This window comes from Psammomys obesus, unplaced genomic scaffold, assembly GCF_907164565.1.
Source record: "Psammomys obesus unplaced genomic scaffold, mPsaObe1.curated_primary_1811, whole genome shotgun sequence".
NCBI lineage: Eukaryota > Metazoa > Chordata > Mammalia > Rodentia > Muridae > Psammomys > Psammomys obesus.
In genome coordinates this window covers 13053415-13071561 of record NW_026596143.1, presented here as the reverse complement: position 1 = coordinate 13071561, position 18147 = coordinate 13053415, and the positions used below count along the sequence as shown (strand labels likewise).

The 18147-nt window shown below is 52.2% G+C and overlaps 1 protein-coding gene across 4 annotated transcripts in view; it reads left to right on the top strand.

The window, feature by feature from the left end:
• The window catches only part of Ank1 (ankyrin 1), a 77050-nt gene that overhangs the window by 55589 nt on the left and 3314 nt on the right, over positions 1-18147 (top strand). Inside the window, exons 38-42 of one of the 4 annotated variants that reach the window (XM_055593434.1) lie at positions 5282-5656; positions 5747-5819; positions 8928-9210; positions 11351-11434; positions 12391-12531. In XM_055593434.1, the coding sequence (XP_055449409.1) occupies positions 5282-5656; positions 5747-5819; positions 8928-9210; positions 11351-11434; positions 12391-12531 (956 nt within the window). Of the gene's footprint in view, positions 1-5281; positions 5669-5746; positions 5820-8927; positions 9211-10480; positions 10762-11350; positions 11435-12390; positions 12532-12739; positions 12865-18147 lie in introns of those variants that run through there. The other 3 variants (XM_055593433.1, XM_055593436.1, XM_055593435.1) reach the window with 3 other exon arrangements.

The following is an 18147-nucleotide window of genomic DNA, read 5'->3' as shown; positions in this document are numbered from 1 at the left end:
CTGCTCAGTAGACTTTAGTTCTGGCTTCTCTGCGCGGCACGCCTACACCTAAAACTTCACGGATCGCCTAATGAGCCTAGAGTCTGGACCCTGCAGGCATGTTGCCCTCAGTGGGAGCAAATACCATAAATTGATCCTAGGCCTGATCCTTTCTGGCCCCCCACTGGGGATCAGGACTGACTTATATATGGCTGCCCTATCCTCATCCCTATCCCAGAAAGATTGTCTCACATCCGGTATCCTTCTGGTCAGAAATGAAAGAATAAAAGGGGTCAGAAGTGCAGGGAGGACGAGGCACCAGCCTCCTGAACCATCTCTGTTGTCCTCCAATAAAGCCACGTGGCTGTCCTGGTAGCAGCCAAGACCCACTCGCTGAGGTTGCCACCATCACCTCAGTTTCTGAGTGCTTTGCACGCTGCTGCCCGTCTCTGTCTGAAGTCACAGGGACATGGGGCGGTGCCTTCAAGAAAAAGGAGGGTGAGGAGGGGATAGTGGGGTTCTTATTTGAGGGGAATCTTCTCCCATCACAGCTTTTCTTGACCCATACACCTGCACTGTTGTGAGAAAGGAGACCTGGCCCAAAGGCCAGTTAGCTTCTCCTACACAGGAGGGGACCACTCAGGCCCACGGAATAAGCAAAAAGAAAAAAGTGCCTAGGAGAAAAACAACAACAAAAACAAAAATAACCCCATGCTACTAAAAAAAATTTTTTTGAAACATTTGTTACACAGAAAGAAAAAGCAAGCATCTCAAACCTACCAGCTCCATCTGTCTTGATGAAACATGTTATGTCTAGTTGGAAATAAAATGTACTTTATTTACAACAACTTTTAACAATACAGCTAGTGAAGAATGACGCCTGTCTGGGGACAGGTTACCATGTTCACGCTGTCTGTTGGCTACTAACTTTGAATGGAGAGGATGGTTTACAGCATTTGGGGTCAGTACAGACACAGGGCAGTAACCTGATATGAAGAAAGGCCAGCTGGAGTCCCTCCCGACCCTCACTCTACTCATGAAGCCACAGCAGGTGTGATCTGCAAGTAAAACCTCCTCAATAAACCAAGATCGAGATGATGCCAGAGGAGCCGCAGAAGTGGCAAGAGAGAGGGCTCTAACCCGGGCCCACTCTCTGTGCTCACAGTCTGTTAAAAACAAGTGAAAGCACCCATCAACCACCATGACAAGAAGTACCTGGGCTGGGTGAAGTCCTTGGCAAGCTACAAGCGCAGTCTGGCTTTGGAGAACGTGAAGGAGGTGTGGACCAGGTCCCCGAGATAGATGGGGGCACACCAGCTGTGGAGAAAGGTCACCTGGAACCCACCCTCCACTCGCTCGACCCAGAAAGCCAAAACAACATGGTACAGGCACAGATGTTACTGAGGGAGGCCTTAGCCACTGTGGCCCTGCAGAACCCACTCATAACTGGCAAGTAGAGAAGGGTCCTCTCCACCATAAAAAAACTGCTCCCTGCCTTGCAGAGACCTGCCCAGTGGGACAGGAAGAAAACCCTGTGTTTTGAGAAAAGAAAGGAAGGAAGAAGGAAGAAAGAAACAAGGAAGGGAGGAAGAAAGAAAGGAAGGAAGGAGGAAAGAAGGGGAAGGCCCCTGGCTTCCTCCGCTCCACGCCTTACTTGTATGACTGCTATCTGACCCTCCTGAGATCAAATTCTGGAACTTAGGTAGGATCAAAGCAGCTCTCAGATGAACATGGTGGAAGCCTCAAAGTGGAAGAGTTACCAGTGAACCCCCAGAGCCTCTGATGTTTCAGGGGGCAGAAGACCTCCACCCTGAATTATTGATGAGATTCCCAGGGCTGACAGAATGGCTGTATCTGACGATCTGTTTATTATGATGTTCACCACTTCTGGCCAAGGCTTAGACATACACCCCTTTTCAACGATGCTGCCCAATATGGAGAGTCATCTATGAGAAAACACTTGGCAAGACATTGGACATGAGGTAGCGAGAGTCAGTGGCCCATGAGGCAGGTTCGTGAGACACAAAGGAAGTGAGCCTTTTGATGCCTAGATTCAGCTTTAACAGCATTTCTAGAGGAGCACAGGTGGTCTCCCTGGGTTAAGGAGAGGCTGCTCGGGTCATGGAAACCAAAGCAACTATACTTCCGAAGACACAGGTCAGGAAGAGCCTGAACAATGGTGTGCGCCTTTGATCCCAGAGCTCGAGAGGCAGAGGCAGGCAGATCTCTGTGAGTTAGAGAGAAGTCTGGTCTAAAAAGTGAGTTCCAGGACTTCCAGAGCTACACTGAGAAACCCTGTCAAAAACAAAGAGAAACAGAGAGAGTCAGAACACTAGAGTCCTTTAGACTGAGAACTAAACAGCTTTTCCCAATGGTTAGCCTGGCCACTGAGACATTCCTTACAGTCAAAGAATGATCATTGCTTCAGAAAATGGAGATAATTAAGCTAAGTTTGAGCAATGTGTAAGACCTACCTAAGAAATCCTGAAAGCAAGATGCAATAGGATCAAACCGCTTTACAAACTGCTTAATAGAGCAGCCATCAAGGATGGCTAAAAGCACAAAAATATCCAGTGCCCCAAAAGGTAAAATTCATTATGTCTGGCAGCCAGTTAAAGGTTACCAGATACCAGAAGCAGGGAAACTGATTCAGTAGTGGGGAAAAAGGACCAATACAGATGAGCAGATTGTTAGGACAGTCAGAACAGCTGCAGTATATGTTCAAAACGTTGTTCCACGTGGAATTCGGAAGGAGAGCATTTGCCCTACATGCACAAAGGCTCTGTTGCCAGACACCCTCCAAACTGAAATACAGGAAGAAAAGAAAAGATGTAAAAAACATCATTGAGCTTAGGACCATTTCAAATGATGTGTGTGTGTACATATATATATGTATATACATAGGTATATATGTGTGTGTATGCTTAAAGTATTTTGAATTCGATGAAAATTATAAATACATTGATAAAATAAGAATAATGAATATACAGGAAGCGTTTTAGCAATTATATTGAGGCATGCAATAAGCAAGCTGACTAAAAGTGAGCACAAAAGGGGACTTGGTACAACGGAACCAAAATAAGGGTACTGCCTGTCTCACAGAAAACAGTCTAAGCAGAAAACAATGGGTTTAAAGCAAAAGACCTGTCAAAGAAGACAGAACAGGCAGGGCTTGGAGTATGCTCAGCAGTAGAATACGTACCTAGAATATGTGAGAGTTGGGACTGCTCCCCAGTGATGACAGAGAGGACAGCAGGAGGGAGGTGAAAAAAAGGAGTGTGAGATAGGAAGGAGCAGGAGGATGGAGTGTGTGTGTGTGTGTGTGTGTGTATGTGTGTGTGTGTGTGTGTGTAGCAATGCCTTTAGTCCTAGCACTCAAGAAATACAGTGGCAGGCAGATCTCTGTGTTTAAGGCCAGCCTGGCTTACACAGTGGGTTTCAGGCCAGCCAGGGATACATGGTTGAGATTCTGTCTCAAAAAAGGAAGAGGGAGAAGATGGAATTTCACTGTCAACATGAACTATATAGCAAGTTGAAGGAAGCCAACTTGGGAAAAAATCCAAGTGTAGTGAGCCTGTAATCCTAGCAATCAGAAGGAAGGGGCAGAAAGGCGGCCTCAAGTTCCGGCACAGCTTGACATATATAGCAAACTCAAGGTCAGCCATGTACATAATGAGACCCCATCTCAAAAGAAAAAAAAAATAGTTAGAAACTAAATTAAAGCAAAAATAGAGATTCTTCCGGACACGTAAAAGCTGAAAGCCTTTACCGGGGAGACCCACGCTACAAGCGTTGTTTTAAAGGAGAAAACTGCTTGCACGGGTGCGTGCATGTGTGTCTGTCCTAGCCCTTTAGCACAGTGCCTGTCCTGGAATCGGACGTTGGTGAATAAGTTTCGGCTGAGTATGTGGAGAAAGGAGGATGACTGGAGATGGGGGCTGTGATGCAGAGAACTTAGGAGAGCCAGCGCCCGGAGCTAGAGCAACTAGGCAAGTCAGGCCGCAGAGAATGAGCAAAGACCTGGAGTGTGAGAATAAAGGCTTAGAGATTGTGGCTGTTGGGGAGGGGCTGATTGAGGGGTGCGAATGTGAGGCTTGGAGGACTAGACAGTAGAAGGTTCCTAAAGACACTGAGGCCCCACCCCATTGCACACGTGAGCGCACATTCTCTAACGTGCGCGCGCGCGCACACACACACACACACGAATGAGGCCTTTGTGTCTCCTGCATCTTTAGCAACTGCAGGCGCATGCCAGCTCCCTGGCTTGTCTGACACACTGTGCCAGACAGAAAAGCTTGTCTGTAGAAGGCCGCCTCCTCTCTTGAAATCAAAAGGACCTCTCTTTGACAACTGGGCACAGGAGGCTTGAAGTACCCCCGACAGAACACTGGCGTCCACCCGACGCACAAACTCCACTCACAGTCACTTCCGAACACCAGGGAGCCAAGGTCAAAGCCACCCAGACACTGTCAAGGACTTCTTTCCAAAGCGGAGAGCAGGTATGGGAGTAGGCCACTGACTCGGAGCCGCACTGTGTCGCTGCTGAGCCAGCGCTGGGTGGATAGCTCAGGGCCTGTGGATGAAGCACTGCGGGGCAGGTGTGCTGGAGCCCATGGTGCCCTCTGACCTTGCGCCATTTTTGACCCCTTAGAACCCTCACCTGTGCCACTGTAGATCATTCAGAGTTTGTGGAAGCAATATGCACCTTGAGGAAAAGTCACTTCATGCCAAAGCAGAAGCCTGTTTCCCACTTGACCACCGCACTGAGGTCTGTGGATGTTCAGTGTACCCTGTGAGACCCCTCCAGGGCAGCCTTGTTGCTGACCCTGACCCTGGGTGGGCTGCACTCTCCCCACAAGGTGCATTCCTAACAGGACTCCAAAGACCGAGTAACAGTGAGCGCCCTTTACTCCGCCCGCCACGGAGACTGGGGCTTTTCATCTGATCCGTCAGGGCAGATCGGAGCACAAGTCCTTTGGATAAAACCTTCTTTATCTAGTGCTCTGAGCTGGATAAGAATGAATTTCAATTGTGTTTCTTTGCCCTCCCGCAAAGGAGCCCCCTCCTCTACCTTCACCCCTTGGCTGCCCACATCCAGCTCGGAGCCTTGTTTCTCTTGCCAGGGTGTCCCGGCATTAGCCACAAGGCCTGAGCTTCGGACTTGGAGCTTGGAAAGCCCCGTGCCCTGAATGTGCATGCCTCTCTGTGGCCGTGCCTGTGTGTAAGTGTGTGTGGTCCTGCACGTGAGCGCGCGTGACAGAAATCGCTTCTGGAGCATGTTGCCCTCTGTCTGCCCTTCCAGGTTACTCCTCGCTGCAGGACGAGCTGCTGTCCCCCGCCTCCCTGCACTACGCACTCCCCTCTCCGCTGTGTGCAGACCAGTACTGGAACGAGGTGGCCGTCATAGACGCCATCCCCCTGGCGGCCACGGAGCATGACACCATGCTGGAGATGTCTGACATGCAGGTGTGGTCTGCGGGCCTCACACCTTCCCTGGTCACTGCTGAGGACTCCTCTCTGGAGTGCAGCAAGGCCGAGGACTCTGATGCCACACAAGAGTGGAAGTTGGAGGGGGCGCTTTCAGAGGAACCGCAGGGCCTGGAGCTGGGCTCTCAGGACTTGGTGGAGGACGACACAGTGGATTCAGATGCCACAAACGGCCTGGCTGATTTGCCAGGTCAGGAGGAAGGTCAGAGGTCAGAAAAGAAGAGGCAGGAGGTCTCAGGCACAGAGCAGGACACGGACACTGAAGTGTCTCTTGTTTCAGGCCAGCAGCGAGTTCATGCCCGAATCACAGACTCTCACTCAGTGAGGCAAGTTGTGGAGAGAAGCCAGGCCAGGTAAGAATGGTCCACGGGTCCCTTCTGTCCTCCTAGGCTTTGGGTCTGACTATTCCTGGCACTGGGTGAAGGTTTGGATGCCCTGCTGCTCATCCTGTGCTCTAAATGCCCTGTGGCAAAAAAACAGGAAGGCCTCTGAAGCCACCAGCCCTCAGAAAGGAGCTGTGCACTGCCAAGGCCGGTTTCCTGCCAGTGGAGCCCAGCAGGAGAAATGCAGAGAGGGTTTGGGACTTAGAGCTTTTGAGTTCCTGACACCAGAGCACTCCCATATCTCTGTAGACACTGACCCCAGCACGGTGCTGAGTGTAGACAAAGGGTCAGGGCTGACAGAGAGGGACATGGACATGAGTTGAGTGTCCCTCTCTGTGCAGATGTGAGTTGAGTGCGTCTGTCCACACTGATGTAGAGGCTGTTTCTTTGATCGTGTCACTTTGCTTTATGAGTGCTCCCTAAAGCACAGTGGCTCCTGTGGGTCAGTACCCGCCTGAGGTGCTCGGGACTGGCCAGGCAGTGCTCTCCCCCTCTTCCCTCCTGAAGCCTCCTTACCGTCCCTGGGGTCCTCAGTATGGACCATTGTGGGAGGAAAAGTGTTTGCACAAGGAGATGGCAAAGAATTCATTTCACTTTCTAAAGAAACCCTTCGATTGGTGGGAAGACTTGGACAGGCTGAAAGGCTCAGTGAAATGCCTGTGGTACCTCCACTTCCTGTTCAGCACTTCCCGTCTGCCGGCCGCCTCTCTGTTAGACCGGCAGGTTCACATAGGCGGGTTCTGTCATTTCCTGGGTGTGTGATTTTGGTCAGCCATCCAATGTGGACAGGTACATTTCATTCACTCCCTCCCTCCCTCTCTCCCTCACTCACCCAGATTTACTGAGCATTTACTAAGCGCCAGGCTCCTACGAGAAGGCAGTGAAGAAACCAGAGAAATGTCTGCCTAGCAGGAATATTCTAGCGGGGATACTGACAGGGAACAAGACAATTTAAATAAAATTAGAGTTGTAGCTGCCCTTTGAAGTCACCATGGCTTCGTAATCCTGGTTTCCAAACTCATGGTTTCAACTAAATATGGAGGAAGTAGAAGGCAGCTGCACTGAGCTTGTGCAGGCATTTCTTGTTGTAGTAGCGCAACCACTTACATAGCCTTTCCAAGCAGTCTCCAGGTGATCTAAAATACAGAAGAGGGTGTGTGTGGGTTCCCAGCAACCTCATGCCATTTCACATAAGAGACTTTATCCATGGGGGTCATAGAACCAGTCTCTCTTGGGTATTAAGGGACAACTGTAATTAAAATTGAAATTTCGTTAGGTAGGCAGATGGCTCAATGTTTAAGAGCTAGCTGTACAAACTTGAGGACCAGAGTTCGAGTCCCCAGAATCCACATAAATCTTGGATGGGTTTGACAACCCACCTGTAATTCTTGCCTCGGACGGTGGAGACACGGGGATCCCATGGCGAGCGGGCTAGCTAAACCCGCCACATCAGCAAACTCCAGGTTTGATACAGAGAACCTGCCTCACTGAGTACGGTGGAAGACCAAGGGAGGATGGGTCCTGACATCCATCTCAGGTCTCTAACACACACATGAGCACACACACACACATGCCTGAGCACCCAAGCACATGTAAACATACATATACACATATGCATAACACATATTCTCAAAACTGGAAAAAATTAGAAAAATTTAAATAGAAGAGTAAAAACAACCCACAAATAGAAATTTTACTGGGTAATTACAAGTGATAAACAGAAAGGCAAAGCAGGGAAGCAAGGCACAGGTGAGTCTGTCTGTGGAAGGGAAAGTGACGGGAATTACAGGTAAGGTGACAGAGAAGGCCTGAGTGGGTGACAGTCTAGCAAGACTGCAAAGAACGAAAGGGTGGGCCACGTGTGTAGAGATGGTACCCTGGGGGTGTAGGCTGTGAGGCAGACTGTGCCTGGCTTACACCAGCGACAATGCGAAAGTCATTGCTTCCGGGGCCATCAACAACGAGAAAGTCATTGCTTCCCGGGCAGAGCAGAGAGGAAATGAGAGCAGGGGGAGAACTGAGCTGGACATGTTAGGTAGTGGGGTCCCCCAAAACCTGTGGCTGCCTCTGGGTGAGGCAGAGGGTCACAGCAGGGCTTTGTCCAGAGGAGAGGAGTGAACTGGCATTAGTCTTGAGAAGAACCAGGTAGGTAGTGGTTGGGTTCCAGATATGACTTGAAAGTCTAACCAGAAAGGTTTACTGTCTGATCTAACATGGACAGTGAGAAAAGCAAAGGGGCAATGAGAACCCATGTGTCCCCAGTGGATGAGTGGAAGGACACAGGCACGTTCAGGAACTTCAGAACAACTATGGGGAAGCCATGAAGAGGTCAGGTAGAATAGACATTGTGGTCAGAGCACACATGTGGCTCTACTCGTTGACCCCTGTGATGTACCTATAAGAACAGAAAGCAGAGGTGAAGAGCAGGAACCTGGGGCATATGTCTGAAGCCCAAGAAGGAGTCAAGCTCTGAGGCCCGGAACACGGCAAGGGGTCTTAAAGCCGTGACTACGAGCTTGCTTAGGCGGTGGATAGGGTGAGCATGAGACCTGAGGGGTGGGCCCTGGGATTCTCCAAGGTGTAGTCCTGGAAGTCAGGAAGGGCTGAGGGGCCCCTGAGGAGTACCAGAGAGGAAGGGAGACGCTGGACACAGGCGGCACTCTGGAATCCATGAAGGAGCACATCTGAAAGGGAAGAGAGTGGAGGACTGTCACGTGTGAGTGACCTAGAAGGTGGGCAGAAAAGAACTGTGTGGCTTGGAGGGTGTGAGGGAATGGCTGTGGGGAGCCCAGGGACTGAGCAAAGTGCTTGGGGAGCTCAGAGACGGGAGAAAGTCAGGTAAAGGGAGGGGCTGTGACCTCCACAGCCTCTCTACCGAGAAGCACAGATCGGCCACATAGGCATCTCCATGGGCCAGTCACAAGCCTCCCAGGCCTCGGGGGTAGAGGACGCTACAGGCTGTGTCCCAGATAAGACAAGGTCCATAAGGAAAAGGGGGGCACACCCGACAGCAGAGACTGAGGGTGAACAGTGTCCTTTCTCTCTCCCTGGCCACCTATCACCTGTCCCGGACCCTAGAACACTGGACTGGGATAAACAGGACTCCCCCGCAGTACCATATCAGCAAGGAGCTGCAAGAAGTTCCTGGCAAGAGGAGGTCACGCAAGGCCCACACTCATTCCAGAGGACGGTCACCACCACCACCCCGGGGCCGGAGTCCAGCACACGTCAGGAATATGAGCAGGTGCTGGTGTCTCCAAGGGAGCATGTGCAGAGGGGGCCGCCCGAGACCCACAGCCCCAAGGCCGGCAAGGAACCAGGCCTGTGGGCATCTGAGAGCACCTTCTCTCAAGACGTGCAGGTGAGAGCCACCGAGGGGCTCGGCCCTGGTTCTCTGGTTTGTTCACTTTCGTGTGTGTGTGTGTGTGTGTGTGTGTGTGTGTGTGTGTGTATGCGCGCGCGCGCGCGCACGCGCAGGGGCGAATGCGTGTGCATGGTCACACATCGAACCTGAACTGAGAGTGTCCAGATCTCTTGGTTCCGAGTCTCACATTCTTGTGGCCAGAATGAGTATGCAAGGGCCACATGACCCTAACGCGGTGGGATAGTGGTTGTGTTAATCTGTGAGGCAGGCGGGTGCCCGCAGGGCACAGAGCACTGCAGTAGGCCTGCCCTTGTTACTCAGAGTAGCTGTGTTCCTCAACCGCTGTGGGAGCCGCGTAGCATTCCGAAGAGCAGCCAGGAAAGCACAGTGACCCTTGTCTCATGAGTGAGGAAACTGAGGCACGGAAAAAGGTGACTGACTTTCCTGAGCTGCCTTAGGAGTGATTTGTAGCGTGCTGTGTCCCAAGGCCGAGTTCTTTGTGCTGGGTGAGCCAGTGCTCCGTGGAGAATGGCCTGACTCGGAATGTCAGCCCCCCAGCTGCTGCCGTGACTGTGTTTGTGAATCCGTTCTCTGAACACATGAGAAGAGCCTTTGAGATGGGCCTTAAATTAACACCAGTTCCATGCTGAAGGCCTTCGGGGCTGACGGGAATGACAGACCGGCTTCCCAGTGGCGCAGCACCTGTTCGCTTGACCATGCCTGAACAAATTGCTCACCCTCGGGAGCTGTTTCTTAAATGTGCTCTTAACTCTCCTGGGTGTTACCTGCCCCGGACCCAGTCAGCATCGTTCCAGTTGCTGCGGCAGCTGCCCACGGAGCCACAATCAGAGCCGCATTCTTGGGACTCCTTGTCTTGTGGAGTCCCCGAATGAGAATGTTTCCCTCTGGTTCCCATAGGCAAGTCCCGTCCCCCTCTCTACAGTGCCTGGCATGTGCTTCCTGAGCCCACGACACAGCACCTGCTATCTCCCGTCATCCCAGCTGGACAGCTCCAGCAGCTGGCTTGAGAGCTAAAATTATAGAAGGCTGACGTCCTCTGGGGTGTGAGGAGAGATCCCAGGCTCTTTGGCAGGAAGGACATTTGGGTCATGCTGTCCCAGCTAAGAGAGTCACTCGGGAGAGATCGTTCAGCCTCCTGTTTAGAATAAGGGATAAAGAGCAAAGAGAGGAAGAGACGGAATGGAAGGGGTTGCTGGGGGCCTCAGGAGTCCAAGAGGAGAATGAGAAATTGGGTCTCCGAAGCAGCTGGGCCCCTGGTGTCCCTGGTCCCTGGAGGGCCGGGCCGGTGAGGAAAGGGCAGCGAGGAGGATGTGGACATTCATCACGCAGCTCCTGGTCACGCTGGTGTTGCTAGGCTTCTTCCTGGTCAGCTGTCAGAACGTGATGCACATTGTCAAGGGCTCCCTGTGCTTCGTGCTGAAGCACATCCACCAGGAGCTGGACAAGGAGCTGGGGGAGAGCGAGGGCCTGAGTGACGACGAGGAGACCATCTCCACGAGAGTGGTCCGCCGGCGGGTCTTCCTGAAGGTAAACGCCAGGCAAGCGGCAGGCTAGGGGGCTGGACCTAGGGTGCCGGAGGACCGCCTGAGCGGTGCATGCACGGGGTGAAGACGGGAGAGAGGAGCAAGCCCATAAGACCCAGGAAGGCCCCTGGCTCAATGTGTGCTGGGAGCCACAGCCACACATTGTACCTGCTCAGATCTGCCGCAGGGCCCAGCACTAAGCTGTAGAGAAAGCTCTGCCCTGGGACTTAGGCTGTGTGCTTCCATTCCGTTTGTAAGGACAACCTTGGAGCTCAGGTCACCTTCAGGGCAGTGATGTCTGTGGCATTCCATCCCATACTTCTCTTTGGGAACAATCACCTTGTATTGTTGCCATCGGGATGACCAAGCACACGGAGCTCTTGCGTGAGGTCTGGCCCCAGCCTGTCTCAGGGCTCGTGGCCCAACATGGTGCTGCGACACAGCAGGAGCCCTCCTTTGGCCTGGGCTCTTTGCTGAGCTTCAGGCTTGGTTGGTCACAGCTGTTGCCGGCTGCTGCTCTTCTATTTCCTCACCTGCTTTTATTAGAAAAATAATGTTTACCAGTCTGGGCCTTTCCCTTCTTCTAATTCCAGGGGGATGAGCTTCAGAATATTCCAGGAGAGCAGGTGACAGAGGAACAATTCACAGATGAACAGGGCAACATTGTCACCAAAAAGGTGAGTGCAGAGCCTCTGAGCTGGGGAGAAGCTGGCAAGACAAAGTCCTCCGAAAGGCGGAGGGACTCAACTTGCCCCTGCTTCTTGCTGTTGCCCTTACAGGGCGGGCAGGCTGCAGACCCGCCCACCACCTCAGCAATTCAGGGTAACTCGGGGGAGCTTGAGACCTTTAGGTCCCCTGCAGTCAGGACACTGAGGGTCTCATAACCTCAAAGATTAACTCAGCGTGAATAGTTCCAGCTGCCCTATTCCAGAAGGATCAGCTTTCGTGAAACATGTAGCCCTAGTCCTGTGAAGCCTGGCCCTGAGATGAGCTATTGGAGAACAGGGAACTGTCCTGGGGGTAGGGGGGGCTCCCTTAACAGAAGGGCTCTAGGAACTCATTAAACTGGCAGCACACATCAGCACGGTAGGGTTACATTGTCTGGCAGGCATTGCCACATAAGGCAAAGGGAGAACGCAGGAGAGGAGAGATGCATTGTTTCATTAGGGCTGTTTTTCACAGATGGGGTCATGACCCCGTCTGTCCTTGTCCCTTCCTAAGGGCCTGAGCCATGATTTATGTTCATCTCCCATTCTGGATAAATGAATATGGAGCGGGTGAGTAGAAGGGACACATACGGATAAAAAGGGTTGCCTCTGCCTTCAAGCACTGGAGAGGTATGATAATGCCGTCCATTCCAAGAGGCAGAATGGAATGCCAGAGGCCCAGGCAAGCATACTTCACATGGCCACGCCAGTGGCTAGCGAGATGTCCCAACAGTATTCCCCAGATTCAAGCTCCGCTGGCATTCCCCATAAATGACAGCAGAGAATGGCTTCTTCTTGGCTCCCAGTGGATGAGGAACAGAAGGCCATTGCCTCTCTCCTGATGTCATTGCTGGAACCTTCCTTGTTCATCTCAGACTTTGCCCTGATGGTTTGACCAGCCCTCTCTCTCTTCCTCTCTTTTCCAGATCGTTCGCAAAGTCGTTCGGCAGGTGGATTCATCGGGTGCCGTCGACACCCAGCAGCACGAGGAGGTGATTGTCGAGGGGCCCCTGGCAGATCCTGGGGGTCTGGAAGCCGACATTGAGTCCTTTATGAAACTCACTAAGGTACCAAGGAGCTGCAGGCCCCTGGCGGCCGGGGCGAGCTCTCCTCTGCCTCAGCTCTGCTCTGCTGCAGTCTGCAATGCTGACCTTCGGTTACCCATTCTGGTGGACAGCCTTCCCACCTCCTCCTCACTGTCCCTTTTCGCCTTCTGCCTATGTTTGCTCGTCTGCCTATGTGATTCCTACTCTCTGTCTCTGCTGCTGTCTCCAGGTGGAGCTAAGAGGGAGTGGACTGCAGCCGGACCTGATAGAGGGCAGGAAGGGGGCTCAAATAGTGAAGCGGGCCAGCCTGAAAAGGGGCAAACAGTGATCTCTCCTCCAGTAGCCCCTCGGGAGGTAACAGCGGCCTTCTTGTCCTTCCTGGCATGGTCCTTGATGAGGTAGCTGCTTGCTTCTCCCCCACACCATCCATTGCATTTAGCATAATTCAGAGCTACAACCAGACTTCCGGGCTCCCACTCCCCAGACCAGGCACTGTCTCTGCCCCTCAACTTCCTCTCCAAGCAGATGCATCTCCTTTGACATCCATCTGCTGGAAAGGACACAAAGTTGGGGGCTTGGTTTTATTTTGCTTGTTTATATTTTCTTTTGTCTTTTTTTTTGGGGGGGGGCTGTGTTAGGGATGGAACTCAGAGCCTCATGGCTTCTAGGTTTGACTCTGCCTCTGAGACACACCTTCCACCACCGCACCCCATACAGTTTATTTTTAAACAGGGTCTTGATATAGCCCTGGCTGTCCTGAGACTTGCTATGTAGACCAGACTGGCCTCTAACTCACAGAGATCCAACTGCCTCTGTGCTGGCATTAAAGGCATGAGCCACCACACCTGCCTGTCCCTGTATAATTTTAAAATAGGGCCTGGAAGTGAAAAATACTCTGTGAATCTTGGCATTCCCCCTTAGGGACCAAGCAGCGGGCTCCAAGGTTGGTGGCCAGGATGCTGCAGAACATAGTGGAGACAGTTGAGTCTGTGACGTCTCGCTGTGCTTGGTCAGAGAACATGCCCAGCTATCCCTTCAGCCTCACTGGAGTCCTAACCTGTCACGGCTTCGGTTCTCTCCCTATTCTGAGAACAGGGCTGCTCCCTTGATGTCTCAGAAGGAACTAAACCAATAGTTCCCAGGGGTGGGTGGTATCTTCTCTGAAAGTCTGAAGGGTCTTCCACGGCTAAGGGCTGTACTAGTGTGTGATGGGTGTGTGCCAGGGCAGTGGGCCTAGGAGGGGTGGGCCGGAGTGTACAATGAAGACCTCCAGCGGGCTGCAGTGCCTGAGAGCCTTGGCAGCCAGCTCTGATCTTACCCTCCCTGAGGAGTCCTGTACTGAGCTGCCCCGAGGCCCTTCATTGTGCTCAGCTCGGGGCAGCTCAGTACAAGACGCATCGGGGTGGGAGTCAGCGGGGAGCAAGCAAGCATCACCCCCCCCGCCCTGCCCCCTCTGCACAGCACTAACTGGGTTATGGCGCCCAGCACTCTCAGGGCTCAGCTCCAGACTCAAGCAGTTAAAGCGGTCGTCACCGGTTTTCTGCATTCGGCAAAAAGCAGGGCCTGCACTGCCTCCTGGGCCACAGGAAGTGCTGACTCGTGCTTCCCAACATATCCCAGCACTTGGGCAAAGATGAGGATTGGCAGAGCCCACAGGAGAGTAAAATTAGCCCTGACTCCTCAGCAGCTTTAAGGAGGTCACTGCATTAACCCTGGCACTGCCAGGAGGGTCCTGCCTGGCTGCTGATTTAAAGGCCAGGATTAGCTCTGATCCATGCCTGGGAAGTTACCCAAAGGTGCAAGACATTTTTAAAGGAGGAAGGGAGGGTAAATGCCTTCTTCTGCCTTGTTCTTCCTACAGTAGCAGCCAGAGCTGATCGGAGTTGCGCTGGTGTTTGGTTCAGATTTCACCAATGTCCTAAGCAGGAGGCAAGCAGAAAGGCAGGCTGAAGGACGGAGAGGAAGGAGAGCATTTTCGTTAACTCTGGCTGATGGGCAAAGAGGTTAAATGAAAGACAGACAGAGAGAGAGTTAGCCACCAGACCTCATGAGCTTGGGAGTCAGGAATTCTGAGCAGCCTGGTGCCACTGTAGTGACTGGGGTACTGGAACAGAAGGAGTCCAGTGGCAGGGTCCTGCCCAGGTCCAGCCAGAGGTTTAGAGAGTAGCAGGAATGCCTCCTCCTCAACAAGAGGCTAGGGAAGGGGCTTCAGGCTCTGTTCCCACCCATATCACCCCACCCCACAGGAGTCCAGCCATTCCTCTTCTGATTCACCTGCTGGCTAAAAGTTACGTGAAATCGGAAGTGAGCGCAGGGTGCTTCTGTGCCCAGTCATCCCCAGACACAGTGACAAGAGTGACCACTGAGCACCTGGCATGCATACTCCCCATCCCCGCCTTGTTCCAGGCCTCTTGCTGTCCTTCATGCTCATCTCTTTAGTGCCGCAGTGCATTTCTGTGCTCTTTCGTGGATGGCTATTTCACTGTTTGTGTCAAAACAGTGAGACAGGCTCTGTCTGTCCAGGGAAGCTAAGTTCTAAAGCTTCCTGAGGGCCCGGGCACTAGTGGCAATGAGGTGAGCGGGAGTGAATGAGCCATATACAATGCAATGTGCCATCCTCAAACAGAAATACACGCGCAGCATGCCAATAGAGTCCTTAGTTGAGGAAAGCGTGACCAGAGACTGACAAGAACCTGCCTAGTCTTGTGTTTCCCTAGGGAGCAGCGATTCACTAACCCTGCGTTCATACTCTGTAGACCAGAACTCCAGAGCTACTGTGAAGAATGAGAGGCATCTTATTTGTTTCCAAGCATGGAAACCAGCCCTGGGGTCTAGATTCAAGGCCTGTTCCCACACTGTCTGACCTTAAGTCACTCAACTATCCCCAGCCTCATACTCCTCAAGGAAAAGATGAAAATAGTCTCCTCTGGATATGTGCCAATCAGAAATGTGTCCAGAACTGGGTGTGGCTCAGGGGAAGGGCACAAGCTCAGCCTGCCTGAGACTCCAGCCAGGTCCCAAACACAGCATGAGTGTGGCGGGGGAGGGGGCCACAAATGCTAGGTGTGAGAGGTGTTGTGTCATGGGGAGTAAATAAAGCATATGCACTCTGGCATTCAATCAATGGCAGATTTTGTTTGTACTGTGACTCGGGGCAAGTCGTTTGACCTTCTCTAAGCCTCAGCATTGCTGTCCACGCATAGCAATAATGCCAGTTCTTTCCTCGTGGAACAGCTGTGCGGTAGCAGGTGCCCTTACTTCCGTGAGGGGGCTTTTCAGAGTGCGAGGGTCAGCAAGTGTGGTCTACATCCCCTTAAGTCATCTGGGGTCTTAAGATACTGACTCCTGGGCGGGGCACAGCTCAGGAGTGGAAGCTTGCTAGCCTGCAAGAGACTGCTCATATGATTATTTATGCATATTGGCAGTTGAGTTATTATGACTGATTTTGAGCCTTCTCCTCAAAATTCCCCTCAACTCCCATAGCATGGCTCTAAGTATCATAAGTAAAGGAGGCTGAAATGGAGGGTAGTTAGCTCTCGTTTAGAGAGGAAGAGAGCCCACTGCGGGGACTCTCCAGTCTGGGAAGCAGCGCAGAGCTGAGCCTTGTTCTGATCCCACCACACACTGGAAAGACCTCTGTGTCCAAGGCCTAGAGAGTAAAGAAGCAGGCTGAAAAAGACAGAGAAGGTTGTTTCAGTCAAGACTCATGGCCTCGTGTGGCGGGTTTTGTATTGTGCCTGAGTGTTGAGGTGCCGGGACTGCTGGAAGATGGTGTGCAGTGAGCAGCTAGGGGCACTGGAGCGCAGGCAGTGATGGGGCCCTGGGGCTACCAGAAGCCTGGGAAAGGGTGCTGCTTCTTGCTAACCTCTGCGTGTGCGTGGCTGTGCCCTCCAGGACTCTCCAGGGAGCTGAGGGAGGAAAAGGCCAGTGTCTCTCTCTGTTTGCTTTTATGGAGTGTGTCCCATGCAAACATGGTTTCAAGATGCACGTTAGCTCTGACAAGAGAATATGTTAGTAAATTTAAAGAAATGTGTCTTAGTGGGGGGAAGCAGGGATGCAAATTTTGTTTTGCTTTATTTCAAGCTAGAATCTGATCTCCTATCCAGCCGCTTCAAGGCCATCAGGGTGAGAGGAGAAGGGAGACTGGTGAAAGCCACAGGCATAGATGTGGGAGAGAAAAGTGCAAGATCCTGGCACTCTGAGCACAGTGGAGCGGCCATTTGTCAGCTTTGGAAGGATGGGTCTTTTTCAGAGGGTGCCCTGGGAGGACACGCCATGGAGTAATCCTGGCCACAGCCAGGAGGCTCCTGTTACCCCACTCCTGCCCCAGCAGCTGCTCCTCCAGCTGCTCCAGCTGGACCTGTCTCTGTTCCACTTGAGTCTTAGTTTACCAAACTACCTCCTCCCCCCCACCCCCCCCCAAAAAAATGGGTACCTTCTCCTAAATGATTGCTAAGGCTTGAGCCTTTTCCTCTGCTTAGGATCTGGCAGTAAAGCATGTGGGGAATCAGCCTGTGTGTCCAGAACCTCCCCCCCATCTCACGTTGCCTCCCGCTTGAGGAATGCTTAGCTCTAGGGTGCAGAATGTGAAGAAGGGGCTCCCACCCCTCAAATACTCATAATCTAGCCAGAGCAACTGCACAGCTGGTTAGAGAGAGAGAGAGAGAAAAAAAAAACACTCAGCCACCAGCACTTTCTAGGAGCCAAGTGCTCACAAGCCCCACATGTTCCCGCCCCCTTGATGTCCCATGGACCTGTCATTGGCGTGTTTACGCATCACAGTGAAGTAATGTGTTAGGTCCTGCTGCCGCCCTCCCCCATTTTATGGCAGGGGAGACCGAGGTGAAGAGCAGCTAAGTAAGATGACCAACGCTTGGCAGCCAGTAATGACAGATGCAGCATTTAAAGCTGAATGGACAGTCTGGCTTCAGAGTTCCTGCTCTTGACCTTGGCCCTCTACAGTGACTCTTAGCCAGTGGGTGGTGGTGGGAAGGGACAACCTGAAGTGCTGCTGGAGGGCAAGTTTGACTCAGGAACAGAAGTTGAGGAGGGAGGATGAGAGCCTTGCTGGGAGATCTGTGGCCTAAGGCAGAGAGGAGAGCCATAGGGGCACACAGCCTAGAGACAGGACTGAAGAAGGCAGCCCAGAAGGGGCAGGATCTCAGCTTTCAAGCTGCAGCTCTCTTCTGCTCAGCCAAAGTGCCTGGCTTTAAGTCTTCACAGCTTCTGGCACATCCTTTGGCACTCCTGCTCCCTAGGGAACCATAGAGAGATGAGTCATGTTGGTCACGGCCAATATACCTACTCAGCTCTGTCACCTGTAGAGCTCAGGACAGCTCCGTGCCTGGGAACATTCCGCCTCAGAATGACCTCCAACCTTTATGCCACTTCCCAGAACACCATCAGCTCTCTTCATCCTAGTGGCCTTCAGCCAGGCATGGTGGAGCACACCTGTCACACCAACCCTCTGGGCGCTTGAGACTGGAGGATTGTCTCAAGTCAAGGCCAGTCTGTGATAAATTATGAGTTCTGGGCCAGCCTGGGTTAAAGAACAAGTCCCTGTCAAAAAAATAAAGAAAGAGAAAGAAAGAAAGAAAGAAAGAAAGAAAGAAAGAAAGAAAGAAAGAAAGAAAGAAA